The sequence below is a fragment of the Oncorhynchus masou genome, chromosome 29, assembly GCF_036934945.1.
Source record: "Oncorhynchus masou masou isolate Uvic2021 chromosome 29, UVic_Omas_1.1, whole genome shotgun sequence".
NCBI lineage: Eukaryota > Metazoa > Chordata > Actinopteri > Salmoniformes > Salmonidae > Oncorhynchus > Oncorhynchus masou.
This window is the reverse complement of record NC_088240.1, coordinates 34,611,441-34,628,985: the sequence shown is the minus strand read 5'-3', so window position 1 is coordinate 34,628,985 and position 17,545 is coordinate 34,611,441. Positions and strand designations below refer to the sequence as shown.

General features: G+C 45.5%; 1 protein-coding gene across 2 annotated transcripts in view; it reads right to left on the bottom strand.

The window, feature by feature from the left end:
* The window catches only part of zeb2a (zinc finger E-box binding homeobox 2a), a 49,193-nt gene that overhangs the window by 7,009 nt on the left and 24,639 nt on the right, over positions 1-17,545 (bottom strand). For both annotated transcript variants that reach the window (XM_064944594.1, XM_064944595.1), the window contains exons 3-6: positions 7,178-7,453; positions 3,696-3,764; positions 2,368-2,565; positions 1,868-2,082 (exon numbers count right to left, since the gene is read on the bottom strand). In XM_064944594.1, the coding sequence (XP_064800666.1) occupies positions 1,868-2,082; positions 2,368-2,565; positions 3,696-3,764; positions 7,178-7,453 (758 nt within the window). The remainder of the gene's footprint in view (positions 1-1,867; positions 2,083-2,367; positions 2,566-3,695; positions 3,765-7,177; positions 7,454-17,545) is intronic.

Here is a 17,545-nt window from a genome sequence, read left to right as displayed (position 1 = left end):
GAGTGAGAGGTCACAAATGTACAAGACACTAGGGAAGATTTCAAGGTAGCTGGTCTTGAGAAGGAATGTAATGAGTTCTTCATAGCTTCAACGGTAGGCTACTTTGCAACACAATAACACTCCCTCACACAAGTTAACTAGCCTATATCTAACAGTTTTTTTGAGCGGGGGGGGGGTTACATCCTAAATTGCGTAAACAAAATGATGAAGCACACAAGCAACTCTAATCGATTTCGAGAAAACAGTGTGGGTTGAGTTTTTGTGTTCTGTTCAAAGGTAACTGTTTAGTGTAGGTGCATTTCCTGCATTTGAAATTCAAATGAGTGCAGATAACAAACAAAAACAATGTCTAGGGAGATGAAGCTCCCACAAAGAACTTCATGAGAATGATGTGGGAGGTGTGCATTGTTACATTTTCAATACCAAAAAATCCCTTTTCGCTACTGCTTGCTAAGGAGTCCATGTACCGGTATGTGCGAAAGTGTGTGTGTGATTGTGTATGGAGTTAAGACATTCCTAAGGCAGGTGACATTTTAGGTTAGGGCATGTGATTAGGGTTAGCCTACTGAATGTGGCTTGAAGGGGACTACTTTGTGAAAAAGCTATCCGGGAAATTGGGGCAATGAACGATGTGGAACCTGCCATCATAACCAAATGTGTGAACAATTAACCCACGATAAACATGTGCTCTAGGCACACCGAAGATAAGCAAAGTAGCACAATTCACACATTTACACCAATAGCACTCAGTATCACTCAAATCAAAATCCCTCCACAGTCCGGTGCACTAAGGTAACCCATAATGACCTTCCATAAGATCCTTTATTTAACTATTTTAACTGGAGAGGAAGTACAAAAATAAACAAACACTTAGTCATTTGAGGATTATGATACTCCAGATCACTGGGGAAAAGACCATCTGCTCCTATTTAAGTCAGTCTGGAGGGGGAAAGGGGGAGTCAGGTGAGGGGGTGGAGGCGGTAGAATGGGGGTGCTGCTTCACTGCTTTTGTCACATTGGGCTCAGGGCAAATTTGAGGTTTGAATCTGACATGTTTAATTCAGGAAATCTCATTATAATTACAGTATAATTGGAAAATTGAATGATTCCACTGCTTATTTGCATGGTCCGTTATGAGACAGTTGTAGACTCAGTTATAGGACAGAGAAAAGGTCTACACTTTTGGTTGTGCTTGTACTGATTCCCTGGTTGTACTTACACAATAGGTACATTTTAGATTCTACACTCAACGAAAGCACTTCCTATCGCTGTTTATTAAACCATAGGAAATTGTCCATATCTCTAGCACTATCTTTACGAGTGCTAATTTCTAATCAAATCTGTTCCAGTTCCAGCAACAGCTGATGCAAAAAGTCAGATGGCCTGAGGAAGGCAATATGCTAGCACATCCCACGCATGCCTCACTGTAGGCGGAAGCTTGGGGGAGCACAACAAAATGCAGCTGCGAACAAGCAGTGCGGGGTCTGATTTTTTTAAAGAACAAGAGCTCAAAAGTAACTTGTTGTAATGTGAGAGGAGTAGAGGACGATAGGAAGAGGAAATTAGAATAATCATTCACTCAAGAGAATAGGATTCTCGATGCAGAAGACAAGTGCATGCAGTAACCACGAGGAAGCCATTAAAGCCCTTGCAATTAACAACAATCTTAGATTGGGGGGGGGGGGGGTTGGGGGGGAGTGAAGGGCATTGAGCTCAAATGATACTGTGCTTCACACAGAGCACTGGCCGGCCCACCAAACGACACAACCGAATGTGTGAAGGAGATGAGATTAGGAAAGAAAAGGGGATGAGAAGGTGGAGAAGAATAAGATACAATGATCATCCCCTGTCTGTCTGCCAGTCTTACCTGATCTCTCCCTGGCTTGTGCGTGGCCATATGCCTCTCCAGCTGTGTGCGGTGGGAGAAGGTCTCACTGCACAGGGGGCAGGGCACGCTCTCCTCGTTCTTCTCATGGCGGTACTTGATGTGCTCCTTGAGCGATGTCAGCCGCTTGTAGCCCCGGTCGCAGTAAGGGCAGGTCAACAGTTGGGCGAAAGCATCTGGAGTCCCAGGTGGCAGGTCTGTGTAGAAGAAAAAGGGAGGAAGAGGAGGGGGAGGGCTCATAAGGTCAGCTAATAGACACTGATGGGCAGCATGCCAAGGTTGTAAACGGAGGAAGTGTAGCAAGCTACATAATTATCTCTGCTTCACAAAGCCTCAGTCACCAGCAGCTTACACTTAAACACACACTACCCATAAAAGTCACTCAGTAACACTATTGGGGACAAAGTCATAAAAGTGGTAGACCTATAACGCTATAATCGTCCTGGATTTACTGTAGGGCTATTTATTTTCTGGATTCTTACCGTTTTCGTTTTCATCTTGCCCAACGGCCTCGGGAGTTCCGAGTCGTGTCACTTCCTCTGGGGCTTCTGGGTAAATTATGGCAGTGTCTCCACGCTGCAGGTACTCAGCGATGCTGGCTGAGTGGCTGTCACTCTCCTCCAGTTTATTACGCTTAGTGAAGTACTCATCAAGCCCCGACACCCCATCCATACCCTTCGCTGTATAAGACAAGAAAGAGGAGGAGAAGGGCATGTAGAGAAGAAGAGAAATGGAGACAAATAAAAATATTTGTCAGTCTTATTCGTCCTTCCCCCAACTTGAGAGATGTGCTGCAAAGCTACAGTATATTGGCCACACAGGAAACAGACTGGTCTCTAAATGTGATGAACTGAGGGAAGAAAGCACTAAGCCACTACTTAGAGGGGAGTATACATTTAAGTTACCGTTAATGCTGTCATGTAATGGCTTCTACAAAGAAAAATCAGAGACAATTCCATCATTAAGTGATGTTCACAACCCATCTTAAATGGTGGAGAAGAAAAAGCTTTTAAACATTTGAACTTAAATATGTCCTAGTATAACGGGTAATTGGTTTAAGTTGCAATTCGATTTGCTGGGTTTACAGATCTCACTTAGAATTCTCTCTCTACATAATTTAAAGCAGAGATTTGATTATAAGTAAGATAATGTAGGGTTCCATCTACTTAACAGTCAGTGTAGGCATAATGGTATATCGGGTATCTAATGCATTCATCAGCTGATTTAACAAATCAGGGCAGTTACAGTCATGTGGCTACCTTTATGTCTTTTGGATTATTACTGTTGGCTATTGGCTTGAGAGTTATACGCTGCTGTGTATATTTTTCGTTGAACTGTTAACAATATCCTTAAAACAAAGGACACCAAACTGTCGCCAAGAGGCCTGGATCCCTTGTAGTCACTCTAGGCAAGGTTTTGTTGATAAAACGCTCAATTGCAAAGACCTTGTGACTCACTGCAAGGACAAACTAGCATTTTATTTTCTGCTTGTAAACCAATTTGAAAGTACATGAACCAAACAAATGAGATTTAGGTCAAAACTCAATTTTGCAGCAAGATGTGATTTGCGCTGCACTCTCACTCAACCTAAAACTGCTTTGCTTTCCCCTCTTGCTTTGCTGCACATGGAGGGATATTATCTTGCATGGCTGTTGACTGTGTGTGTTTCCTATTAGGTATAAATCACCTGCTGCGCGGGGATATTATAATCAAGTCTCTTCCTAGTGTCTTGCTGCTGAGGATTTAAAGCTGGAACCGGGAGTTTTAGTAAACATGGTGTTACAGTGAAGAGGGTGAGAATGGAGCTCACCTGAACCATTTCCTACAGAGTGAAGAGAACCCTCTGGCCCCAACGATTCATATTCCTCCTTCCTTTCATCTGTGAAGGAAAGGAGAAATGCGTTTAAAATCGGACAATCAACTGTGGCTAACACAGCTCTCAATAAACTCAACACTCCAGGCAAAGTCAACTGGAATGCGCATGCTACATGCTACCCTGACAATTCAGTTAACAAGTACCTCTTTCCATTCAGCCCCAGCTCATAATGTGAATGTATTTTCCAGATAATGAAGGACAGGCAGGCGAGGGGTGTACTGTGCCTATTGTGTTTGTTTCTCCTGGCCCCAGTCATGTGACTCCTCAACAGGAGTCACAAGTATCATAAGCTTCCCTTCAAAAGAGGGCTATACAACACCCCTGCCTGTAGCAATAGAGGATGGGGAAGAAAGCAAGAGCACAGTCTCCTTTTCTCCCCCCCCCCCTCTCCCCTCTTCATTGCAGCAGGTTACTTTTCAAAACTTCCTTCCTCATGAGCAATGAGTGTCAAACAGGAACCTGATGCTATGAGTCAAAGGAGTCACAAGGTACTGTGCACGATTTATATCACACATTCATAGTCGAATTACACATTTTGTGGCCCACAAGAGTAAAAGGAAGGTTGAAGGTACAATGCATAGAAATCATCTGCTAGTTTCCCTTAATTAATTCATAAATCATGTAGATGAAAACTATTTTCTTTGTCATAGTTCCAAGACTATGAATCCATGTAAATAAGAAGCGAGGTCTCACCCTTCTCCCTACCACTTAAGTTTCCCCCTGCACCGCACAGATAAAATGGTGGTATTGTACGCTTCAGAAAACAACTGCAAAAATGCTGCCTTTTCTGATGGGGAAAGCATTGTTGCTTCCCTTCGCCTCAACTTTTGGTTCATTGGGAAGAGAATCATTGCCAGACTTTTTAGAATGAGTTTCATTCAGCCAACATGGGGCTTTTTGTGGGTTCCAGGCCTCAGAGTAAGGACAAAGGCATGTGAGTCACGCCCTGTGCCACTGTCGTAGAATTTAGACACTGTACTCAAGTGTCATTCTATTTTAAGTAGGCCCCTCCTTCACTACACTTACAGTACACTTGCACTGAATATGAAATCTCAAATATAAAATGGAGGCTCATTGTGTTTTCAGTAGTCTTTTTTTCCTAGAGAGGCAGAGGCAAGATGGCGGTTAAAGTAAATTAGCATTTCAGTTCTGTTTGTGGTAATTCTGTTTTGACCCTGCGCATTCTCGATGTGACTCAAACCTCAACAGTTCAAGACTGCTTCTTCTTTTCAATACCGTGAAGTGACACCCGAGTCCTTTACATCTGTTGCCTGAGTGAAATTGATATGAAAAATATGTGAGTTGTCTATCTTTCGTCAGTTTACCTATAAATGTAAAATACCAGCTCAATGAAAATCATCCACCAGTTTAGCATTAGCTATAACAGACTGTAGCAGATGTGCTAATCTGGCATTGATTTCTTTTACAGCTTTCTCATGATGGCCATGATAATGATAACATCTATGCTCGCCGCATCAAGGCTCTTTTCATTTACATTTAGTTTTGGACCGCGTTCAAAATCAAAAACTTCTTCCTAGTACTTTCTATTTCCCAGTTCAGCGGGGCAGCGCGCCACCAAGTCATTACCAGAGACGGATAGACGACGCCAGTCCGTTTTTTAAAACTGGGCGTCTTACATGAGTTCACTCTGCACTCTGTATCTGTCAGGTGGCACTAGAATGGTGGGCCTATTATGCATGTAAATTGCCATCATAAAGCTCCAAATTTAATTTAGGCCTGTTAATGAGTCCTGCTAAAGCCTGGCTCCCTCTTAACGATCCCGTTTGGCTCCTAATTAAAAGTATTTGTCTTTGAGGTCCTGGCGACACCGGTTGTCCTGTCACTGATGCAGATGAGTTGGAGGGGGAGGAGTGGATGGAGAAATATAAAGAGAGGGGGGGGGAAGAGATAGGGAGAGAGGGAGGAAAAGAGAGAAGGGAGGGTTTTGACAGGTTTCGCATGCGCTACTTGCTCATTGTTGATAGCTCTGCCTGTACAATATAGCAATATGGGGGAGTTAGAGGCTGAGTTGGTCACGGCCCACTAAACTGAGTCTAATTATAAAGAATTTTATATCCGGTTGTTTTCCTAAATATAAACAGGGTTAAAATTATGGGTCAACGAGAATGAAAGGTGGCGCTTCATATGTTAAACTGAAGTATTGTGACATATTCTGCTCTGCCGAGACCTTGAGTACATTGACCTTTTCGGGGATGACTTTATTCCTATGAAAGTATGTGAAAATGAGGAGACAGATGACATGCTTTTACAGACCCAAGAGAAAGAGAGAAGGAGAGAAAAGAGGGGAGGGAGAACATTGAGAGGACAGACGTGCTACAGGGTGTGAACAGTCATACAGCAATGAGTATGTGTGAGAGGGAGGGAGAGTTGGACACACCTCAGGGAGGGAGGGAGAGTTGGACACACCTCAGGGAGGGAGGGAGGGAGAGTTGGACACACCTCAGGGAGGGAGGGAGAGTTGGACACACCTCAGGGAGGGAGGGAGAGTTGGACACACCTCAGTGAGGGAGGGAGGGAGAGTTGGACAAACCTCAGGGAGGGAGGGAGAGTTGGACACACCTCAGGGAGGGAGGGAGAGTTGGACACACCTCAGGGAGGGAGGGAGAGTTGGACACACCTCAGGGAGGGAGGGAGGGAGGGAGAGTTGGACACACCTCAGGGAGGGAGGGAGAGTTGGACACACCTCAGGGAGGGAGGGAGAGTTGGACACACCTCAGGGAGAGAGGGAGAGTTGGACACACCTCAGGGAGGGAGGGAGAGTTGGACACACCTCAGGGAGGGAGGGAGAGTTGGACACACCTCAGGGAGGGAGGGAGAGTTGTACACACCTCAGGGAGAGAGGGAGAGTTGGACACAACTCAGGGAGGGAGGGAGAGTTGGACACACCTCAGGGAGGGAGGGAGAGTTGGACACACCTCAGGGAGGGAGGGAGAGTTGGACACACCTCAGGGAGAGAGGGAGAGTTGGACACACCTCAGGGAGGGAGGGAGGGAGAGTTGGACACACCTCAGGGAGGGAGGGAGGTGGTTTTGCCGACGTGAGCCTGTGAAGCAGCTAAAGTGCTGACTGTGCTTCAGCAGCACCACGTCCCACTAGAGTAGAGCACCATGTCATACTCTACAATCTCCTGTCAAACTCACAGGGCCCCGAAAAATAGGAAAATAGACAGAGTATCGAACAGAGCCACTTCCCAGGCTCAAGCTATTTTAGCAGAAACTGAAAAAAGGTGAATAGGTACTGTATTATTATAAGATGTGTAATTGAATAACATCAGTGATATTATTTTAGTGTCTGTCGTTCTGGAGGTGTTGTGCTGTGTAATTGATTTACAACAGTGAGGTGTGTTGCCTATTCACTGATTTACGTTCTACATGTATCTTGAGCAGATCACTGACCAGTCCCGTTGAGGTGTCCGTGCGGGTTGTCTGCCAGGCGCCAGGCGTGGTTGTGGCTCTGCCGCCCATCCCTGCCCTCTGACCCCTCCTCTGCTCCAGCCCTGTAGGACAGCAGGGCGTGGCCCACCCTGGGTGATGCCTCCAGGTTGGGCACGCCGGCCCCAATGGGGCTGCTACCCTCCTCCCCATTGGTTAGACCATTCTCCTCTGAGACTAGAGTCCTGTCATCCTCATCTGTCTCGGAGCCCGTCTCCACCACATTCTCATAGTTCAGCACTGCAAAACACAAACAAAGAGACGCTGTTAGGTTTCTAAAACGACATCCAACTAACTTGGCTCTAGAGGTAACGACTAAAGTAGTGGAGGCGAAAGCTGAAAGTCACATTCCTGCGTTGAATAGTTTGGGGAGCTTTTTATACATCCCAGACACTCTAGGGACCAAGTGGAAATGGACAGCTTGTAAATATTACATCTCTGAACTTTGATAAAATGTGGTTGATTTGATTCAGGCTGAACCCAAGGGCCTTCACGCCAACCTATAAATATGTCCACTTCGGTGTTGAAGACAAATACTCTGAAAAAGGTGCATGAGAAAGGCAGGCATAGACCCAAAAGAGAAAAAGGGAGGGGGGGGAATAACACACAAAAAATGTAAAAGCCATGACATCATGGGAACTAGGCGCAGGAAAGGGGGCCCTCGGGGGTGGAAAATAGAACACAATTTTCAGGTTCATTTTGAGTTCTGTGTATGCCTAATAAAGCAATATTTCGCCAAGCTCTCATGCGCGTTATCTCTGGAGGCCGCTGCCAACTCCAGAAAGCGAGAGGGACGTGGCTAAAAACGACGCATTTTGAAGTCAATTGCTTGTTTGGGGATATTATTTGGTTCCCCTCGACAGTTTTTCAAACCCATAAACCTTTACATCCTAACGGCATACCATTCCCTCACTCGTCTCTTTTTTTTCACTCTTCCCCTTTGGGTACATCGAGATTAGGCTTTGCATATCTGTTCATAATATGATCTTTGTCTGACTGTATGGTTCGGCACTTGCCTCCCGGACAACTGCGCAACAGGTGCAAATTAAAAAGGGGAGCCACGGTGGGGTGGGCTGAAATCTGCTGACCTGGGCTGAATACCAAGAGCAGCAGAGGGGGGTGGAGGGCGTGGGACAAAACCCTCTTTAATAAAAGGTGTGACCACAAGGATTTAGGGGGAGTTCAGACAGGGTAATGCCCTCTCTGATCCAAAAAAAAAGAAAGAAAGAAAGAAAGAGAGAGAGAGACAGAGACAGAGAGAAAGAAAAGGCTGAAAAGTGAGACGTGAAAACACGTTGTGTGGTCTAGGTATATGTTGGATATAATATGATTTCATTCAACGTCTTAACCTTGCGCTCGCTCTCACACACCCTCCCCTCTTTAGTCTCGCTAGACCAGCAACAATAGTGGTTTTGCCTTTTCGCTGAATGAAATATCTGACCCTTTTTAACTCTGAGCTAAGAGCAGTTTGGAACGGACCAGTGAAAAGACCAGCTAGCATCCTGTCCAGTTTATAGAAAGTGTGTTTTCTCTATCAAGACTTGCGTATGTTATTATGCCATAGAAAATATGTAGGCACATTTACTTTAGGAAATTATATTATTCAACTAATTTCTTCCAGGAAAAAGAGAGAGAAAGATACATGTCTCACAGTTAAAGAATCACTCACCAACTGACAAATATAAATGTTTTGGTGGAAAAACACGAAGACAACTGTTTGTTTGTTACTTTACTTATGTTGCTCAGATACTTGGCCAGTGTGTGGCTGTTTTGTATCTGTGTTGCGGTAGGCAGACGGAGAAAAGCCAGTGACCTCCCAAACAAAAGCAATTCATGAGACTGTTTGCCTCCCAGGTCACATGGGTCTAGTAGTGTGGCAGATGTCACAGAGGGCTGGACTAAAGCTACAGGCTGGGATCTTAGTTGCTCTGTGTCTCCAAATCAATAGTTCTGGTTGGAAATGACTTCAGACACACCACCTGTATGTACAATCTGTCATTAATCTAGATAGCAGTTAGCAAACTGTTTTTCAGTAGGTTTAGTCAGGATAAAGCGAGATATAACAACTCAGAGCCCGGAGAGTGAGTGCGCTTTGTCTCCAGTGACATCTTTGATGGAGCGCCACCCTTCGCTCTGTCTTGCCGCACCTCTATTGTGTGTGGAAGCGCCGCCGTTCCGACCTGCTGATCTCATGGAGATCCATTGTCTCGGCCCGTCACCTCTCCACCGATCGATCCTTTGTGCTCATTCAAGGAGCCTGAGACAAAGCAGCGACAACGCTTGCTATTCTCCTCTGAACGCTCTCTCTCTCTCTCTCTCTCTCTCCCTCTCTCTCCCTCTCTCTCCCTCTCTCTCCCTCTGCTGCTCTCTCCCTCTGCTGCTCTCTCTCACTGCTCAACTAAGGTCGTTCCACAAAGACATTAATCTTGACCCTCCCTAGCTGGTTTGGTCATCTCCTCTGGTATATTTACTCCAAGCAGATTCTCAGTAAGAAGAATGACCTTTTTTATGTCACTAATGCCTCCATCTGTTTCAGTGAAGGACTTGCCTCCAACTCTAGCCACAAGTTTCAGGCAGGTGGCTTTAAAAAGGTAGGCTATATTGACCACAGTATTTGTCTACAATGGTGCAGGTGGTGCAGGGTAGGAGTACACTTCCTGACTGAGAATCCCTTCTGAGTCTCTCCGAGGATGATGTAGAATGGTTGGTTTGTTGGTGGATTACCGCCATCCGATGCCCAACCCCTTCCACTGTATCTACTTTATATTCAAGAAAATCAATAGTTGGGGTTAGGAGGTGGAGCTTTCTTGCAGTGCAGAGCACCGTTCATATCAAATTATGACAGAATAATACTCGGTCTACATGATATATTACAGTTAACCCCATCATCATTTGAATATAGAACTAATCCACTAAATCCTATGAAACAGACATTCCAGTAACGCAACCATTAGCTACAACAGCAACAAACAAAAAAAGATCTAACTGCCTTAGAATGAGCGTGCCCATTGAGGTGTGTAACTGCAACTAACAGGTGCATACCATACCTGCCACATATCACATGGATTCTGTAAAACAACGGAACCCACTCCACATCATCGCCTATCCCACAGTGCATCCCCAGGCTCTGCAGAGACCACACCTGCCCTCTCCTCGCACGAGGGAGGCTTCCTTCCACGTCGTCCATTTTAAACCGCCCCACAGTGGAACAGATTAATCAGACAGAGCCATTGCCTGCACGTATGCCATGAGGGGCTAGTATCCACACCCACACAGTCTCTTTCTCTCTCTCTCTCTTTCTTTCTCTGTGCGGCTCAATGAAAAAGCCAGTTCCATATTCAAACACACACACCATGGTGTTTGATATGATAATAAAAAAACGACACAGGTTTCAGGTCTACTTCTTGCTCCAGGTGATCCTCTGCTGCGTCCTGTCTCTCTTGTCCGCCGCTACGACTGCCTGGGTAATGAGAGATGAGATGGAAGCTACCGGAGAAAAACCTCTCTCTCTGTTCTACCTCTCTCTCTTTGCTCTCTCTCTCTCGCTGCCTGTGAGTGGTGCAGATCACCTGAGCGAACAACTGGAGGGGGAGGGGGAGGTGAGTGAGTAGGTAAGGAAGCACTGCATGAATGCTGTGGAGATGAGGTCGCTGCCTAGCGGCTACAGACTGGAAGTGGTCCAACATCCATCTAATGATATGCATACACAGACAGGTAGGGGGATTTACACAGGGAGGTGGGGAATAAAGGTGTACTAATGCATTATTTCCAAAAAGTTTTAGAAAGAAATAGCCCACAGCATGAATTATTTGCCATAATAGTACAAATACTCTGAGGGACATGAAACGAATCAACCAAAGAGTGTGTGTCAATATTTGTGTTGTTGTGTGGGCCCATATAACTGAATGTTTGTGTGTGTGTATATGTGCCTGTGCGTGTGTGCATGTGTGTGTGTATTCATGCACGTCTGGGGAGTGCCAGCCAGGAGAGAAGGGGTGGTTCCAGTAGCCTGCCTCTAATTGAATTAAACTCCCATTTATCTACGGGGTCCTGAGCAACAGGCTGGAAAAAAGGAGAGAGAAAAAAAGAGAGAGGGTGCAAGAGAAAGATCTCAGAGTTTTACTCAAGCGCCCAGACGCCCCCCCCCCCCCTCTCCTTTCCACCCTCTCTCCCTCCCTCCTTTCCACCCTCTCTCCCTCCCTCCCGTTACGGAGCCATCTGTGCCCTGCCTGCGCACATGTTACTCCTCTCGACAAATGTTCAAGACCCCCACCGGCCCCACACACTTACACACACACTTTTACACATACATGGCGTACAAACAAAAAGCCAACTAGGATCACTTTGGATAGCCGACACACAAGACTGGAGGAAGATAAAGATAGAAAAACCCTCAAAATGGTTCCTTCACATGGTGGCTGAAGACAAGCCAAAGCCTTCAGAAACAAAGGCCAAAATAGACAGAAGTGTGATGTCCTCACACTGCAAGGATTACAAGTGAAATACAAAGGACTGACTAACCTGATGCTCAACCCATATGATAAAGGACCTTAGAACAGGTGAAAGAAGAGGCCCTGAGAGGAAAAAGGGGGGTGAGAGAGATTGATAATTCTGTAGAGTCATAAACTTGCTAGATTATTTTTCTTTTTGGAGTTAATACGTGTCAATTAATATGCAAATCTAGGAGCAGATGCTCGGCAGCTAGCCACCTCCTGTGTGATTCTGGCTTGTCCATCACTAGCGGTTAGCAATTTTACAAAACAACACACACACGCCACAGAGGCTATTCACAAAACTAACAACGCTACGAGTTACGAACCTGAACTGAAACTAGTGCCCTTCTGCCATATAAAGACAGCCACACTGTTCATACTCTTTATTCCATTGGCTTTTTGAGCCATTCCTCTCAATGTGGCTATGTTCTGTGATATAATAAACTGCCAAAATAACTGTGCAGATCAATTTAGGCTTTTCATTTTCTCTGTGATGTTGACCTGAATTCACTTAACTAAATGGATTTTGCTCTTGGCTGCAGGTTAGCCATCGATTTTACACTAATTCAATTTTTTGTACGACGACGAGGTGCTCCATATTTTGCATTGATTTCAGCGGAAAATCAAACCCAATAGGATAAATGATCCTCGATTTGAGTACATCCGTATATTAAAGTGAACCTGGACTCTATCTATCTAGATTTTGCCTTGCTACTTGTACCAAGGCCAATTGTGATTTTCACCTTTGTAGACTGTGTGGTGCAGATGGCCACAGAAGGGGCCATTAGGACATTAGGAGGGTTTTAAACCACGTTCCACAATCAGGAAGACAGGTTGCTCATCAAATATTCAGGCAGGAGGAAGGAGGAGTGGTATTTCTGCCTAATATGAGTGCCCTGCTGTCAGGGTAGCAAGTCAAGACAAAATAACACACTTAATAATCATAGCTCCACTCAGCTATGAATTTAGCTAGTCTTGTTTGTGCAAAGTATAAATCTCATAGAGTCTCGTAAATATTGAGGAGCTGTTTAATTTAGCATAACCTATTTGGTATGTTGGCGCTGGGGTTAAATCCTAAAAGCAATATTTTTCCACAAACCCTGGAAATGACAGCGAGCAGAGATGGCTTCTCTCTCATGTTCTTTCGTTAGACTGTATCCTCTTTATTCCCCTTATAAAACCTAATTATTCCCTCACACACTGTCCCACCTTCTCCCTTTACACACACACAAGCACACACACACACAAGCACACACACACACACACACACACACACACACACACACACACACACACACACAGGAAGCTGGTGACAGCAACAATGCGTGTCTAACTATGTGTTGCAGGTTGTGGTGACGGTCTGTGCCAGGTTCCTTCTGCTGCCTGTTCCAGCCCTTCCAGCCCTTCCAGCCCTCCACCACCTGCCTCAGTATCCTGTCGCTCCATGGATTAACCAAGGCTCTTTTAACTGAGCAACTGTCCTCTCTACTGCTGGGCCTCTGTTCAGCCTGCAGTTCTTCCCTGCCATCATCAATTACAAGAACTGCTTTGGGGAGCTTTGTTGATCACACTCACAGTGTGTGTGTGTGTGTGTGTGTGTGTGTGTGTGTGTGTGTGTGTGTGTGTGTGTGTGTGTGTGTGTGTGTGTGTGTGTGTGTGTGTGTGTGTGTGTGTGTGTGTGTGTGTGTGTGCGTGCGTGCGTGTGTGTGTGTGTGTGTGCGTATGTGTGCGTGCATGCGTGCGTGTGTGTGTACGTGCATGCATGAGTATGGATGAGACAAGCGAAAAATAAATCACCTGGGCTAAATGTATGCAAATTTGGATGAATACATGCAATCAGTGTGAAATTAATTTAGCTGAAGCTGATTAGGAGCATTAATAAATCTATCCGCGGTGCTGCTTCCATCTGATATTGCCTTACACTTCCTGTAAGATTAATTAGGACGCTACAATAACATACGGTACTGCTGGTACAGATTACTGTAAGCCCTCTTCTCTTTTATGAAAAGCTAAGCAAAACCTAAATTGCAATTAAGTATTGCACCCGAGTCAGTTTGTAGCTAGCTGTTTTCTGTCTCTGTAATATAAGAGAGTGAGAGGGAGAGATAGAGAGAGAGAGAGAGAGAGAGAGAGAGAGAGAGGGAGAGAGAGAGAGAGAGATGTAGCAGTGGGCATGAGGGGCATCTGTGGTCTGGTCTGTGGTGACTGCAGTAATACCCTGCCAGTCACCAGCTGGCAGTGTAGGCGGAAGGCTTTCAATGGGGTCAGTTTGTGTGTGTGTGTGCGCGTGTGTGTGTGTGTGTGTGTGTGTGTGTGTGTGTGTGTGTGTGTGTGTGTGTGTGTGTGTGTGTGTGTGTGTGTGTGTGTGTGTGTGTGTGTGTGTGTGTGTGTGTGTGTGTGTGTGTGTTAGTTGTTATTGGAGGTCGCACTGATAGCAACTGCCCACTGATGAGCAACAGCAACTCAATCCCAGCACCGTTTAGGCCCCTGCATTTCAGCACCTCTTTCACATGTTAATGAGATTGTAAACCACATCTGCTCTCCCAGCCACCCACACATATACCATGCCAGGATCCCTGTCACCTGAATAGCATCCCCACCAGGTACCAAACAAGAGAGCAGGCTTCCCTTCTGTCCCCTAACCCCCTGCCCCCTCCCCTTTAGTTACCCCCAAATGCTTGTGACCTATGAACTCTCTGAGAGGCTACATCCACCAGGCCCCACACTGTCATGCTATCTATCAGTCAACCTGGCCAGGATATCTGTTGTAAAAGAGACACTACAATTTAGGACATTACTTTGTCTTTTAGTCAGACTGTGTGAGTTCTTAGGATACCTGGAAAGGTGACAAATAGAGCAAGTGGATAATTAGGAAGCAGCTTTAGCCACTTAAACGTGGCTCTGGCTCGCACGCTGCTAAGCTATGGAATCCCCTTGTACCGTGAACACACACACTGCCTGCACAAGCCAGAAACAGTGCTTCATGATGGACGATTATGAGCTGAGCTCCAGTAAATATTTGAAACACCATTGTTCCTGCCACTTCCTCTGAGAGACCATGAAGACTTGCTTTTTCCACTTGGGCGTTCCTCCAGGGAGCGAGCCGCAGATCAAATGACCATCCCAGGCGGAAGTCGTATCAATTCCGCCGACCCCATTGCTGCTCTCTCAGGCATCATCATGAGCATGGCTACAGACTGGAGGAGGGGAGTGGGGTTTTCAAGACCGGAAAGACATGCATTAACTCTGGCCTCTTCTGTTCTAATGTGATAGGAACCCCCATTGCAAAAAGTAGTTTGGTGAGCACTAGGGATCACAGAACACTCCGGAATAAATTACAGCATTAACAAAGTTGCTCGGTACGTTTATCGTTTGTCGACTACATTTCGTATGAAAGTCAAAGATGACGGGCTCTGCTAGAAACCTAACCTTGTGGAGATGTCTTGGCACGCTTAACCTGATCATTTCTCAACTATGCAGACTGAGAATCTAAGAATGGAGAAAATCTCTGTAGAGGAAAGAGCAGGCTTCAGGAGAGAGCAGAGGAGAGCAGAGCAGTAGCGATGCAATTGGTTTCCATCGCCAACCAACCTGTTGGCAGGCTGATCTATTATTATGGCAGCCATACCCAGTCTTTCCCCGATGCGGTCCACCATTTTGAAAACAAAAAGAAGAGTCGCTCTGTAATTCATCCCGACGGGGCTGAAACGGCAGGACGATGGAGCAGTCCAGACCAGACGCTGACCGCAGCCAATGAGTTCTGTTTTCTTAAAAATTCAACAGCCTGTGAACAGTCCTTCTGGGGGGAGGGTGGAGTGTGTGTGTGGGGGGGGTTTGGGGTGCTGCTCTCCACTTCAAACATGCCAAGAAAAATGTCTCAGAGCTCCCTATTAAAAGCAAGACCATGGGCGTGCTTTATCTTGTAGGTGGCTCCTTATTTCTGAGGAGAGCCCCTTTGAGTAACAGTATACCTCACCAGGGTTTAGAGAAACTGGCCGGCGCTGGTGGTCCTCTGCTATTACAGTCTGGCAGGCAACAAATTAGCCCCTCGCAGGAATAGGTGTGTGAAAACATCATAGCTTAGAAGAGAGAGAAAGAGAAGTGTATTTTGCCCCACACTTTTGTCCTTTCCTGTTGTGCTCTCTTTCTTGTTCCGCCTAGTTTCACCCTGTCCTGTTTTTGTGTGCCTCTCTGTGTGTGTGTGTGTGTGTGTGTGTGTGTGTGTGTGTGTGTGTGTGTGTGTGTGTGTGTGTGTGTGTGTGTGTGTGTGTTCTTATCAGCCCTGCTGCCTGTGTGCAAGGTGTGACAGTGAAAAAGTTAGTTCCTCCTTGAACGTGTCACTGGGCAAGTGCCATGTAGCATGAAACACTTCTCAGGGGAACTTAATCAGGTTTTGGCACCTTGAGCTGGACTGGCTGTTCAAGAGGGAGCGTTAACTGTAGTGCCCCTCGCCCATTTTCTCCTTACCACCCCAACCACCAATATAAACAAGGCCCTCTCATAATACATAATACATTGAAGAGTACAAAAGTCTAGAACAGGGCTTTCCAACCCTGTTCCTGGAGAGCTACTGTCCTGTAGGTTTTCATTCCAACCTCATCTAGCACACCTGATTCTAACAATTAGCTGGTTGATAAGCTGGACCAGGTTAGTTATAACTGGGGTTGGAGCGAAAACCTACAGGAGGGTAGCTCTCAGGAACAGGGTTGGAGAACCATTGTCTAGAATAAGTTGTTAGATATTACAGCAATATTCTCTGTTACTGTGTAATGTGTTCTTAATGTGTTATGATGCCAATTATGTTACGAATGTCATTGTAACGACCTAAAAACCAAGCCATATTCAATAAAGCCATGTGTTTGAAAGCTCATATCAGTTCTGTATTCATAGGCTGTGTGACAGTTACAAAAACCAGCCCTCTCACCTCAAGAGGCTGGTAACATTTCTACAACGGTGAGTCGCTGATTACATAAAACACTGCTGTGTCTCCCTGATAAGACTCTCTGAGATAGATACCAAACGGACTCGTGAGTGTGTGTGTGTGTGTGTGTGTGTGTGTGTGTGTGTGTGTGTGTGTGTGTGTGTGTGTGTGTGTGTGTGTGTGTGTGTGTGTGTGTGTGTGTGTGTGTGTGTGCGTGCCGTGTGTGTGTGTGTTTGAGTGTGTGAGTGTGTGTGTGTCAGTGTATAGGAGCCAAGGGGAAGGTCAAAGGTGTGAAATGCTCTTTTCTCTCTTTGTCTATTTGTTGCGAAACACAATTAGTCAGGCCTTCAGCTATTTTTTAAGCGTACAAGAGATTTTACAGCTGTTCTAGATACTCCAGTGTGGGTGTGTGGGTGAAAACAAGAGATAGAACAAGTAATATATACATAAGGAATTGAGCACACCACAGAGAAGGTAAAAAAAAAGTCCCCTTTGAACTTCTGAACATGCTCCACATACATTTGAAGTACATCAAAATCCATCTATCTGTGTTAACCATTCAATTAATCATCAACTACTGGAAAGGGAGGTTGGAAAGAACTACAGTAACCTCACAACACTGAAATCTAGGTTGCCTAAGAGAAGACTGACTTAACTCAAGTTGAACTGAATAATGTATGCACATGTACACTTTTGGCAATGATGAGGCAGTTTTAGGCTTTACAGGCAGCCCACCTCTCTGGAGGGATGGAAGGAGGCCTACTTCCAAAATGGCTGAATTATGCATCTTCCCAGGTGGAACTAGACTCAGTCCTTGTTTCACTCCTATTTTACAAAAGGAAGCAAAGATTCTCATTTCAAATCCCTCCGATGAAACCTCCCTCCTTCTCCTTCCAAAACGTAATATTACAAATACAA